The sequence below is a fragment of the Podarcis raffonei genome, chromosome 7 (assembly GCF_027172205.1).
Source record: "Podarcis raffonei isolate rPodRaf1 chromosome 7, rPodRaf1.pri, whole genome shotgun sequence".
Classification (NCBI taxonomy): Eukaryota; Metazoa; Chordata; class Lepidosauria; order Squamata; family Lacertidae; genus Podarcis; species Podarcis raffonei.
In genome coordinates, this window is record NC_070608.1 from 33,478,727 (window position 1) to 33,492,496 (window position 13,770).

The window sequence follows — 13,770 nt, forward strand, 5'->3', positions numbered from 1 at the left end:
TCTGAGCCGGCCTCTGTGATTGGCCGGGCGCCCTTTCTAAAAGGGGCGGGGAGGGGCCCAATCTTGCGCTTCGCCCTCTCGTTAACCCAATCCACGTCCAGTTCCGGATCTGGGGCCTCCGGAGCGGAAGGTGGCGCTCTCGCAAGTTCCCAACGCCTGCCGGTATGGAGCCTTCTCTGCGGGCGTAGAGATAAGAAGCGACGAGTCGCGGTTTCGAATGCTGGGCTGCTGGAGACTCGGAAGGGGGGAGGGGCAGGGAGGCGAGGAGGAGGAGGCGAAGTTGGGCGGAGCGGCTGCCTGGGCGTCCTCCCCTTCCTCGGGGCCCCGCCGCAGAGAGCGCGAGCGGGGCTGGGCTGGGCTATAGGCTAGCGGCGGCAGCGGCGGCGGCTGGAGCAGGGGCCGAGGAAGGAAGGAAGGGCTGGTGGCCGCGCTGCGCTCTGCCCGCCATGGCGATCCGCAAGAAGAGCAGCAAGAACCCCCCCGTGCTGAGCCACGAGTTCGTCGTGCAGAACCACGCGGACATTGTCTCCTGCATGGCCATGGTCTTCCTGCTGGGGCTCATGTTCGAGGTGAGGAAGGAGGACCAGGGCGCCCAGGAGGGATGGGGGGAGGCGGAGGGGAGCTGGCTCCTTCCTACGGTCAAGCAGGCGCCTCGTTAGGGAGCGAGGTCCGCTGCTCCCCGGCCTCAGCCAGCGCGGGTCGGGGAAGAGACTGGCTTCCAACGGGGACAAGCTTCTAGTCCCTGCCGTCGCCGTCCCTCCCGCTTCCTCTTTCCCTTCTAGTGTGTGTAAAGAGAGGAGGGGAGTGGTGTGGCGATTGTGTGTATACTAAGTGTATCCACAAACCCATTCATCGCCGTCCAAATGCTGCCAGCAACATGGTCGTGGGGAGCTGGAGTTCCTCCCTGGCCGCAAACCTGTGTGGGTCTTAGAAAGGATCCTGCGTGGCGTGGGTGGTGGAGGGGGAGAGGACACGGAGTTGGGTGATTAAGGCAGCGGCTTCCTCCACCCACCCACCCCCCCGGGAAACATCTGGCAGGCTTTTCGGTCCTTCCTCGAGCCTTTCGCCTTGGCAAGACGGAGAGTGTGGGGTGGTGAGCAGGTCCTTGTGTCAAGGTGCACAAGGGGTGCAGGCGGATGCGCCTTGTTGTGTCCGCATCAGCATTTGCTGTTGTGGGTTTGCGCTGAGGAGCAGCTGGTAGGTAGCCCGAGCGGTGCATCATCCTGCGAGCAGGAGCAGCCGCCCTTCCCCGGCAGATGTGGCTGCCTCCGTCCTCAGTCAAAGTCTGCTGGGCCTGACATCTGTCTCTCATGCCCCCCGCCCCCATATACACACTCGTTTCTCCTTTGGGGGAGCCGGGTGTGCTCCACACCCACTTCAGCTCCGTCTTGCCGAAATGCAGACCTGCAGCGGTGAGCATCCTAACCAGGGAGTAAGCCACACGGAGCACAGTAGTGGGGCTTACTCCTGAGTAAGCCTGCACATAGCTTCCCGCTGTCGGAGAGGGGAAGTAGGTACAGCCCCCGTCGCCTTTGCTGCCTCCAGGGTTTCCGAAGCGGAGCAACCGCCGCAGTGTAAACGGGGTTTTCGGAGTGTGTGGCGAAAGAGCCTCCGCCGTGCACGCCTCTCTGACCGGGTTGTGCGCTTGCTTGCTTGCTTGTCTGGCTGGCTGCTGAGTAGTTCCTGGTCTCGTCAAGGTTACGTGGCACTCGGAGCTGGAGCACTATGGGGAGGGCGGGGAGACTCGACGTTTTTGGAGACGGGAGGTGCTGGCAGGGTGTGCGGAGCGGGGAGCGCGCAGAGAGAGATTTGGCTCCGGTTGCCTGGGCTAAGGGGAGGGGAGAGGGCGCGCAGTCCTTTGTGTGCAACGGGCAGAACTACAAGCCCCATGAGGCGCTGCGTGGCGGCTCCTCCCCTCCTCTCGGCTCCAGGGAAGGTGAGCTGGACGGTGACGTGTACATAGAGCGAGACCCACGGCCCGCCTTCTGAGCGTGGCGGTCGCTTGCAGTCGTAGGTCGCAGCCAGACGGGGTTGCCTGGCGCCCCTCCAGATAGGGGATGCGACACGTGTCAAGGTGTGTGCATGCCATGGCTCTAGATTAGAACCAGGGAAGGTGAAGATGTCCTTGAAATAGTTAAATAACTGACTTATAAAAATATTTATATACTGCTATATCATATTAAAAAAACATGAAAGCAGAGCTTAATGAGGGTATGGAAGACTTAAGCAGTCGAGTGACTTGCTCCAGAGCAGTTTTAAATGGTAGTGCTTCTTTGTAAAGTACTTGAGCAATATAACTTTAAGGCTCTGTTGAAAACCTGCTTCAGTAGCTGCTGCCCCAAATTCTGATGACACTTTGGAGGAAAGTAGCCTGAGGAGCAGATGCACTTTTATAAGGAGCGGAATTAGAATTGCACATAGGAGCTTGACTTTATCTGAGCAGCATGTCTGCAAATGCCTTTCTAAAATAGTTGCCGTTGGTTTTCCATGCAGTACATTGGTAAATAGTAATGTGTCTAGCATTTTTCTTTCTTGAAGCTAAAGATTGCAGCAGTTTCTGTTCTTTCTATACCAGCTTGTCCATAAGTGATGTCCTGAGGCAATTTTTGTTGGGAACAGCTGTTTTAAAAGTGGCATGAGCAGTTATGTGTACTCAACAGTGCATTTGCTTGCGTTATTTGGACAGCCACAAGCTTATAAGTAACCACTCATCTGGGCCACTGTGGTAAGCCTGGATAGGCTTACATATAGATAACAGCCAACAATAGGAATGTATTGGCAAGAAGATTGGGGTAGGGGACTGAAATATCTGTGGGTTTTATAGGTGATCTTGAGTTACTGGGTATATTTGTTGAAATAGTAAAGAATTGTGGAAATAACCAGTCTTCTGTGACCCATTGTCCTAGTTTGATGTCGTTTCTTTTGTAATGGCTTCAGCTACACAAATAAATAATAATTGTAATAATAATGTTATTTTCCTTGCTTCTGAGTAGGCATGGTTAGGGCTGTGCTGTTAGTATGTTTAGAATTTCATCCTTGGTGTGTTCTTTGTAGAAATAATTTTATTTAATTGGGTTTTGTTTCATTTCAGGTTACAGCAAAAGCAGCTGTTGTCTTTGTTACACTTCAGTACAATGTTACCATTCCTGCCACAGGTAAAGCTCTAAAAATATTTAGGCATTTGTCCTAGACAGAAAAGGAATACTGATTCACTGCTAATATATTGCCATATAATCTAATAAGCTAGTCCTGAAACTTGCTACACTAGCAAACACTGTTCTAGTGAAACAGCAGAAGAATGAGAAACATCAGCACAATTTTTTGGTGTCAGTTCACCAGTAATGATGTTTGCTTTGTGACCTATAGACTAGTTTGTATCACCAAGCCATGGCTTGGTGCACCATGTATGAGTCTTGAGAGGCTGTAGAATTTCCCCTCCCTTCCCCACTCATCACATATCGTTATTTCATCCCTTCCTTCCTGATTTGCAGCAAATCATAGTTTGTCTTTCCTCCAGCAACATGGTTTACACTTACTCCCTGAAAACAAGGATCAGAAACAATGGATCAGAAACCACAAACCCAGGGAGGGAATCATGAATACCGGAGGAAGAGTGGCACACAAATGCAACAGTGCTGCTTCCCTTGTTACTCTAGCACCAAACCACATTTTTGCATTGTCTTACCCTGCCTATTGTCAATATGAGTTTAGCTCTGGGTGGAAACTAAGTTTTCCTTGCTGTGCTGCTCTTAAAGATAAATAAGATTTTGAATCTGGTGACTGAAATAATAAAGGCATGATTTGTTCCAACATATTTGCGTACTGCATATATTTTAATTTAGACTTTTACTTGCATTAACTAATGCTGTGTTAGTGGAGAAGTAAATAACAAACTAGTCCTTGCAGTCTTCATTAAACTTGAAATAACTCTTTAATTTCTTCAGTTCCAATTTCAGATTAGGAGCGGGTTGGTAAAATAAGTGTATATTTAATGTTGCTGTCTTTTCTTCTCTTAGAGAAACAATCTACAGAAACAGTCACATTGTATCACTACGGCATCAAAGATTTGGCTACGGTTTTCTTCTACATGCTGGTTGCAATAATCATACATGCTATCATTCAAGAATATGTGTTAGATGTAAGTATTGTCAGGACAATATTGAGTATTGCTACAGTGGTATTTGATTGAGTGTATGGATGTGTTGTCAACGTGAGTCTTAGATTTGGCTTCGCATGACAGATAACTTTGTATGAAAGCTGTTACTCAGATCAATAACACGGATTCCTTTTCTTTTAGAAAATTAACAGGAAGATGCACTTTTCCAAAACAAAGCACAGCAAGTTCAATGAATCTGGACAACTCAGTGCGTTCTACCTTTTCTCCTGTGTTTGGGGAACAAGCATTCTTGTCTCTGTGAGTATCTCACTTGTACATACTCAAGCTGCAATTCTGTATCACTTAGTAGGAATGAGCCCCATTGATCTCAAATGGGACTAACTTCTCCATAGACCTGTAGTTAGTTTAGTCTTAACCATAAAGGGTATTCGACATGTTTATTTCTTATTTTCAGGAGAATTATGTAGCTGACCCAACATCACTCTGGCGGGACTATCCACATACATCATTGCCGTGAGTTTATCAGAGTTGCGGGGTGGGGCATGTGTCATATAGTTTCTTTAACTTGTCCCAGGGTGTTAAATCAACCAGCAACTTGCTTGCAGGTATTTCAAGTTCTTTTCTTCAAACAAAAGCCTGCTCTCCTGGTCTTCTGTTGTCAATTCCAAGCATGTTGTTCTTTCATAAATGTGTGACTGGTAGTTTCCATCCTACCATTGGTTCTTAATCTCTGTAGAAAACATTTCAGATATGACTCCATTGTAACACCTAATTTAAACAAGGTCTTATTCGAGAGCTATTTCAATATCTTTGACCTTTTCCATGCTGTATTGTAGGTTCCAAATGAAATTTTTTTACATCTCCCAACTGGCATACTGGTTGCATGCTTTCCCAGAACTCTATTTCCAGAAGACAAAAAAAGTAAGTCCGCCTTTAGTTTCATGTTCAGAAGCCTCTAAAAATATGTGTACAGTGGTACCTCGGGTTAAGAACTTAATTGGTTCCGGAGGTCCGTACTTAACCTGAAACTGTTCTTAACCTGAAGCACCACTTTAGCTAATGGGGCCTCCTGCTGCCGCCGCGCCGTCAGAGCACAATTTCTGTTCCCATCCTGAAGCAAAGTTCTTAACCTGAAGCACTATTTCTGGGTTAGTGGAGTCTGTAACCTGTATTTCTAATGATTAGGCTGGAACCCCATGCAGCAGGTGTTGAAAACCTTTGGCAATGTTTGCTAGGGCTAATGGGAGTTCAGCAGCATCTAGAGAGCCAAAGTTTCCTTACTGCTATACACATTTATCTAGGAATTATGTGCCAGTGAACTTAGTGGGACAAGTGAATAGACATGCCTAGGAGTCTCTTGTTAGTTAGGAACACTAAACTGCACCTGGGAAACCTACCATACTTTTCCATGTATAAGACTAGGGGTTTTTTGCTTTAAAATAAGGTTAAAAATCTGGGAGCGTCTTATGCACGGATAGTGCATATCCCCATTTTCTAAATTTGGGGTCCCCAAAAGTAGGGGGTGTCTTATACATAGGTGCATCTTATACATGGAAAAATACAGTTAGTTGCTGAACGGCAAACCTCTGAAGGCTGTGTCGCTGCCTTCCTAAGCTCCAAAATGGTGAGGGTGAGACCCAGCACAGAACCAAGGTTTAGCCTGTATGGGCAGCGGCAGCAGCACACACCCATCCTCCAGCATAGTCACGAAGCTTTCATTTCCTTTTTTAAAGTAACCGCAGTCATTTCCCCCTCTTTGCATATTGCAGTGGCTGTCAGCTCTGGTTTATGATGATCTCGATGCAGAACAGCTGCATGGTATAAACGTTTACAACTTTCAGCATTGTAATCAGCCTTATTAGCAGCTACCAGGGCAAATACAGTGAGATCTTTCTCATTTCCTGCTAACAAAAATTAATTTTCTGCTTGGTTGAACAGTTCATGGTTTGAATGATAATAAGAGTAATTTGGTCATTATGTTCCGAAAGATGGCAGGTTAGCAAACAGTGAATAAGGTCTTGTATGACCACAATATATCGGTGTGCGGTTTTTACCATTTGTCCAAGGGTAGTGTTGCAACATCCAGTGAATAGTTGGAGCAGCACTAGTACATTTATTATTCTTAGGTGGCAAAGTTTCTGGCCTGTTGCAATTTGAAACCTAGATGTGGGGAACTGAGGATTGCATATTGTAGAAATCTTACTACCATGCAAATCTTCTACATTTATTCTTATTTTTGCACACATAGAAACATGTTTGTATGTCTTTTAAGCATTCGTGAAATAAATCTAGTAGAACATTTATTTTAAAGATTTGAGTAAGATTTCAGGGTACTAACAAACTCCAGGATCAGCTATTGGAAACAGAATAGTATAAGACAAGAAGTGGTTGTCCGGGTTGGGTACTGTCCAGAAACTGGTGAATGTATTTAAGTTATGAGAACTCCCTGCAGAATTGATAAAGCTGTGGCTTTTTCATAGGAAGACATTCCTCGCCAGCTTGTTTACATTGGACTCTATCTTTTCCATATCGCTGGAGCTTATCTGTTAAAGTAAGTGACTTACTTCTTTTGCTGCCATACAGAGCCCCTTAGAGAGGATGGGGGTGGGGTTAAATTCAATAATAAATAACTAATTTGATAGTGAAACACAGTATCAAGTGTTCAGATACTGCAATCCAACATACCTTACATTGTACCCTGTAAAATGACTGTAGAAGTCCACTAGGTGTTTAGCAATCAGGTGTTTCCCTCAAAGGGAAAAGTTTTTTTCTGCAATAACTCATTTATTCCATCTTTCCCTGACCAGACCGTACCTGAACGGTTGAATTTATCTTGAATGCACACAACAACTTTATTTCAATATCCAAAGTAGCTTACACTCTATATATATATATATATATATATATATATATATATATATATAATGCTCAGTTTTCAAGTTGAATGTCTAATGGCAGTGTATTTTTACAAATTTCCTTGTCCCCTAGAAAAGCTTGTATTTAAATTTTGAAACATCAAGTTTTGTGTGTTTGAACGCATTTATATATATATATGCGTGTGTGTGTGTTTTTATTTATATCCAGAGTTGCTTCAGCAGATAATCAATTTAAAATCGCCAATAAAACATTAAAATCAATAAAACAGTCAAAGTGCAAAGACCAGGAGAATTCATAACAGTTGCCATCAAGGACACCTGTCCTGAACTGTTCTAGGACAGAGTTATGTTCTCGTTGTTTGGCAGAAGGGTGATAAAGGCAGAGCCAGGTGGGCTTCCATCAGGAAGGTGTTCTGTAACTGGCACCACAACTGAGCGAACCTATCCTTCACACCTATGAACTGTGCCTTGGATGGCTAAGGAACCAAAAGGCATGCATCAGATTTTCATTCTGATGATCTGCATCACTGAGGGATCTATACTGCTGCAGAACATGTGTGTATGTTCCTGGGCCTGTTTGAAAGCGGACATAGGAAACTGTCACTGAGCCCTGAATTCCTGTCCCAAATTTAATTAATGCAAGGCCAAATGAGTGGGTTTAATCAAAGACCTTGTGTCCCTCTACCAACTAGAAACTTCTTTCCTTTCATTTTTGTTCTTACAGTTTGACCCACCTTGGCCTTGTTCTTCTTGTGCTACATTACTTTGTGGAGTTTCTGTTCCACATCTCCAGACTGTTTTACTTCAGTGATGAAAAATATCAGAAAGGGTAAGTACTTTACGGTAACTTCCAACCTTTAAAAATATGTCTGGAAATGCAACTTCTAATTAATGCTTGAACGTGTACAGTTAACATTGGGCTGCTTCAGCAAATGATCCCTGTTATTCTGTACATTAAAAGAACATCTAATAATAATAGAGATAGTTTTGTTAAGTTCTCTGTTTAAGATAAAAATTGAAGTCTGCAAGCAAATATCTGGCTGATTACTTCAGGTACACAGACTTTGGCCTGACTTACCTGTGTATCTCTTGGTCAGGTGCACCCCCTCTTTCTCCTACATTTTCTTCACTTCTGACACCATGTTGCAGGCACTTCTCACTCCCTTGATCTTGCCACCTCCTGCCCTCAAGGATCAGTGCAGCTTAGCCAGATATATTCTTTCCTTTCCCCTCTGGCATAAAGACAACTTGCTGTTCAGTTACAAAGCCTTCATTACCTTCAGTACAACCACAGAATTCCTATGCACAAAACAGTTACCAATTACTTCTTGAGATTGGCGTGCATTCAGATGCACATACAAAAACTCCCCCCACCTGGAATAGCTTCATTAGTTTTGAAGAAAGGACTTGACCAGCCTGTTTATAGAAGATATATATCCACATTGAACAATTCCTTAATGTAGAAGCTATTTGAAGCTTCACACATTTTTCTGAGCCCTCAGAGATGGAAGAAGTATCACAGAAGAGCCCACCACATTGTACCCTCTAGAATGCCTTCCTGGATGTGTGAGAAGGGACAGTGTTCTGGCTTAACGGTGTTCTAAAATGTGTGTGTGAAGTCAAGTACTTTTGGCCCATGACACCTTAATATTCAACACGTATGTTAATCGTATCTGCCTCTGAAATAATTGCTGTAAGTAGTACAATGAATGGATGGAATTCTACTGAGGTGCAGTAATAATATGTTCATACCTGGTCTCTTCCCTCTAGGTTTTCAATCTGGGCCGTCCTTTTTGTTTTGGGAAGACTTCTGACCCTGATTCTTTCCGTCCTTACTGTTGGATTTGGCCTTGCCAGAGCAGAGGATCAAACATTGGATTTTAGTACCGGAAACTTTAATGTGCTGCCCATCAGGTATGAGACGACAGGCACAGCTTCATAGTTAGAGGCAGTGAAACTTCATGAGTTGTTTGGGGACCACTTTCCTAAAAGCATCTGGTGGGCTTCTGTCTGAAAGAAGAGGCTGCATCAGATGAACAGCTGGCAGGCTTCTTTCTTCATGCTTATGTGGTGCTTTAAAGTCATAGCTTCATGTGAATGAGACTTGTTTGAGTAGTCTGCTTTTGTATGAACTGGCTTTACCTAGAACTTGTACAATTCCAAGTTAATCAGCATTTGCATAAAGCAGGGGAAGGCGGGATGGGAAGCCTTCCAGAAGCTGCATTCCATTGTGGGCAGGGCGAAAGACAAAAAGTGGGTGGGACTAGAGCCACAAGTGGGTGGGGCCATGGCTGAGGCCCTTAATTTGTGTGTTCTACACCCCATCTGCCCCATCTCTCACCCTCTGTCAAGGCAAGCAAGAATTGTTTTCATAGTTTAGGGACACATGCCAGCCAGGCAAAAATGAAGAGGACTCAGGGCAGTGGTGTTGGTGAGGGATGGAGGGGTATCCCAAAGACAGGGTACAGAGGTCTGGAGGGTCATATTTGGCTCCTGTCAAAAAGTTATTTTTAATTTATTTCATGAACTTTATAGTATATATTATTATAATTAAGCTTTATTCTAAAAGAAACCCTCCAAAGTGGTTTACAAAAAAATAAAACATTAGAATCAAGAAAAAATCACAACCATACTTTTAAAACATACAAAAGTTAAAATAGTAAAACAGATGAAAATTACCTTTCTCTATGCAGTATTAGGGTATGTTAAGGGTGAATTTAGGTAATTAGCTGAGATGTAGAACTATAAAAATAGTAAATAAGAACTTTCCTTGTGTACATGTTTTGCAGAATAAAATGTGATGTAAAACATGCTGTTAAAAATGTGTGGTGTGCACTGCCTGTCTTTTCAGGAAACGTTTCTTTTTGTAGTTCAAGCATAAATCCTTAAATTTAAACACTTGAGCATGTTGACCACCTGATGTTGTTGGTGCAACTCCTTCACATTGAGGGTAGATGTTTAGGGTCTATCTGTGATGACCCCAGAAAGTGTCGAAACCATTCCACAAATAATTTTGGCTCAGTTTCAGTATGAATTTCAGCTTCTAGCTACACAGTACCGTGACTATATTTATAGTTCCTGGAAGGATGTTGTTTCAGTGAGCTGCAGATCATGGGCTGCTGTTTATCTAGCCACATAGTGTATGTCACTAATAACTAAGTGTGAAATATCTTCATCTTGATCAAAGTACAAAAAGTGTCGCCCTCCTGGTTAGAGAATTGGATGTTATCTTCTTTTTCATAATACATAAATTTTATTTGTATGTTGCCTTTCCACAGTTCAAACCATGCTCCATGCAGCTCACAACTAAACCCCACAGACAAAACCCGAGACCAAGAGTCTGTTCAGCAGCCTCAGCTTTTGTAGCTGGAGTCAGTCAGGCCCTTGCTTTCCCAGGCCAAGTGGGAAAAGGCTTGCAAGGCAGGGAGCAGGTCTTCCAGGACTCACAGCCAAGTGTAGTTAAGTTATTGCATGGGAACGAGAGAATTTGCCAATTTCAGAACATGCTTTTCAGTCTATGCATTCCTATTGTGTTATTACCTTGTTAAATTCCTGAAGCTTTGCTATGCTTCCATTAAACCTAATCTCTCTGGGCTTTTTATGTACTTTCCTAGATAACAAGGAAATAAAAGGCTTGATAAATGGCCAAGAAACATCCTGCCCAGTGGGAACAGTTTTCCTGATGCTTCTCATTTCCGGATCTTCAGGAATCCTAGTACAGTAATCTGTCTTCTCTTTGTAGAATCAGCGTACTGGCATCTATCTGTTTCACACAGGCCTTTATGATGTGGAAGTTCATCAATTTCCAGCTGAGAAGGTGGAGAGAACATTCTTCACCTCCCCAACCAGTGAAAAAGAAGTTTGCAACAACTAAAAGCAAGCCTTCCAAAAAAGAAAGAGGTTTGTATTTCAGTCCTTTACCCTGTACACTTTTGGTAGAGGGGGACAAGACATTGAGGAACCTCGTTACCAGTGACGCTTAAGCCAATGCTACGTTCCCTGAATTCAAGGGCAGTGATACTAATTTCTTACATAACCAAATATTGGCGAGACAGATTCATTGGGAGATAAAATTGGTTTCCCACAAAGAATCCTGGGAACTTTCATTTGCTAATGTTCTCCTTACAACTCTCAGCACCTTTTACAAAACTATGGCTCCCCTGGTTCCTTGGGGGAAGCCATGACTGTGAAAAGTCAGTGAAAGAATGCTTTAAATGTATGGTGTGGGTGTGTCACACATAGCATCTTTCATAGTATTCTGTCTCTGGAAGGAGCTCTTGTCTCTTTTCATTTATCTTCTTGCCCTGGGTTAGTGATCACAACTGCAGAGTGTAGACAATCCATAGGCTTGAGTGGTGATCTTAATTTACTGCATCTTGCATAAAGGACAAAAACAGCAGAGGTCTCTGCAAATAAAGCAAGAAGTTTCTAATGTCAGAATTCTGGCTAAAGTTATTTATTTACTGGATTCCTGCCCTTCATCGTAAGATCTCAGGGCGGATCACAGAATGGTTGACACTCGTTCGGTAGCACTGAACTGCTCAAGCCCCAATTCATTTTTTTATTATTTTTAGATTCTTGGGTTGCATGCAGTCATGAAAGTGCTGAAAATTAGACATATGGAGTCATTACCTAGTTTCACTCGTTGACTCTTGAAATGTATTATGTATATTTTTGTTACTGGTGCATTTTAGTGTTTGGGGTTTTTAATTGCATTGTAAGCTGACCTGGGATGAAAAGTTAAGAAGGGCAGGAAAGGGGTAACCAAGTGCCCCCCTAGGCATCCATTGCCTGCTGGATCTTCTGTAAATGACATAAATTACAGGGCTTTACCTATTTGGAAATCTAGATTTTTAAATTATGTTTATATTTCCCCTTTTCTACAAGGAGCTCAAGGTAGCGTGCAGTTCCTTTCCTCTTCACAATTGTGAAGTAGGATATGGTGAGAGTTGCTGACAGGCCCAAGATCACCCAGCAAGCTTCATGACTGACTGAGGATTTGAGCCTCTAAGTCACTGCTTCCCAAAATTGGGTCTCCAGCTGTTTTTGGACTTCAACACCCATCATCCCTAGCTAGCAGGACCAGTGTCAGGGGTTGTGGGAATTGTAGTCCAAAAACAACTGGACACTCAAGTTTGGGAAACACTTCTCCAAGTCTACCCACTTCTAGGCCAATGCTCTAATTCATGGCGGCAGCCCTCAGTGGTGTTTTTCAGATAGTGTGGCCTTTCTTCCAAGCATAGAATACTATTTGTTCTAAGCCACTCTGGGCACTATTAACATATATCTATATCGGGTGAGGGGAAAATTTGGCCTACCAGATGTTGCTGGACTGTCAAGTCCCATCAGCCCCAACAAGCAATACCAATGACTAGGGATGATGGGATGTGTAGTCCAAAAATATATGGTGAGTCAAAGGTTCCCCACACCTAACTTGTATGGTGAATGTTGTTTTTGAAAATCTGGTTGTAATATAAAGTTGTCTGGACATAATTTTACCATTTCTTCTAAAGCTGCTGTGGGATATGGGATGCTATACAAAATCGACCTTTGGTCTGATTCAGCAGGGCTAGTCTTGTATTGTTCTAAGTTTGGCTTTCTACTAAATGAATAATACACTTTTTGAATGCTTTCTAGATATGGTACCTAGAAAAGAGCTTAACAATGTATATTGTCTTATTTTTAGAAAATGGAATAAATGGAACATTAACCTCAAATGGAGCAGACTCGCCTCGCAGCAGGAAAGAAAAATCCTCTTAAAACAGAACTTTATTAAGTTAATTGACTAATATCCCCAAAGAGAACTGCTTTTTACTTTGGAAAGTCCTTCAGCACCCGAGTTCCTACGGTTAACAAAAATAAATAAAATTAATACTTTTTTGTTATTGCTACCATAACGTTTGTGCAGCTTTTTAAACTGAAAAAGGGGGCCACATTATTTTTTTAGTATCTTTGAAAATGTTGTGAGTGTTAATTGGAATCCACTTGCCAGAAATCAGTGATACAATCTGCCATTCCTTCCAGCTTTACAGTGATGAATCTAGTCCATTCCAGAAAAGACAATATGAAATTCTTGTTTAAGGAGAAATTGAACATTTAAGTAAAATAGTAATGCCATATTTTTTTTAGATATTCTCTTAACACTTAGGTGTATATTTTGATTTTACAGTTCCGAACAGAATTTGTAAACTACCAAAATAATCCTTGTTACTTTGTAGACAATCTCTACCCATGATTCAAGAAATTCCCTTATTAAAACACAGTTGGACTGATTGAAATGTTGCTGTGTATGTATATTGTCAAGTATACTGTGAGTATTGTTGCCATCAGAACTTCCATCAGCATGTCTGGATAGCCAGTGACAAGGCATCCTCCTGGTTTACATTCACAAATTCCTGAATTTGAAGGCTTCCTGTGAAGATACCACAGCTGCTTTGCTCCTCTTCCCTGGTGGTTTTTCTGCTGTGCCATGGTGAGCTAAGTCATAGTTTGGTTTCTTGTCTCATCCAAATCCAGACTCATGGTTTATCTCTTTCCTGACTAACCACAAGTTTGTTTTATGGCTTGTGGTTTGTCAGGGAGAAGCTAAACCACAGGACTGGATGTGGACAATGCACTAAGCCAAACACACCAGCAAAGCAGCTACAACACCCTTTTCCTGGTGCCTACACACCAACCAGGACATCGGATCTCGTTCTGCCAAGCCATATTCAAGTGTGGACCTGAAAGCATGCTGAGACAGGAGCGAGCATCACACACTACTAGTCCCAGTCACAC

General features: G+C 43.2%; 1 protein-coding gene across 2 annotated transcripts; it reads left to right on the plus strand.

The window, feature by feature from the left end:
• The first annotated feature begins 270 nt into the window (after positions 1–270).
• Positions 271–13,265, plus strand: TRAM1 (translocation associated membrane protein 1). Of its 2 annotated transcripts, none has more exons than XM_053395903.1 (11): positions 271–569; positions 3,092–3,155; positions 4,017–4,138; positions 4,298–4,414; positions 4,572–4,630; positions 4,954–5,038; positions 6,598–6,668; positions 7,718–7,822; positions 8,764–8,907; positions 10,736–10,893; positions 12,680–13,265. In XM_053395903.1, exons 1-11 carry the CDS (start codon positions 447–449, stop codon positions 12,751–12,753), a joined length of 1,122 nt encoding a protein of 373 aa, XP_053251878.1. In that variant the 5' UTR covers positions 271–446; the 3' UTR covers positions 12,754–13,265. The 2 variants fall into 2 exon arrangements, with proteins under 2 accessions (XP_053251878.1, XP_053251879.1); XM_053395904.1 differs by lacking the exon at positions 271–569 and adding an exon at positions 2,043–2,074.
• Positions 13,266–13,770: the final 505 nt, after the last annotated feature.

Coding starts and splice junctions, on each gene's coding strand:
- TRAM1 (XM_053395903.1), top strand. CDS start 447: ATGGCGATCCGCAAGAAGAGCAGCAAGAACCCCCCCGTGCTGAGCCAC. Junction 5,039..6,597: donor ATTTCCAGAAGACAAAAAAA/GTAAGTCCGCCT, acceptor GCTTTTTCATAG/GAAGACATTCCTCGCCAGCT. Junction 6,669..7,717: donor GCTGGAGCTTATCTGTTAAA/GTAAGTGACTTA, acceptor TTGTTCTTACAG/TTTGACCCACCTTGGCCTTG.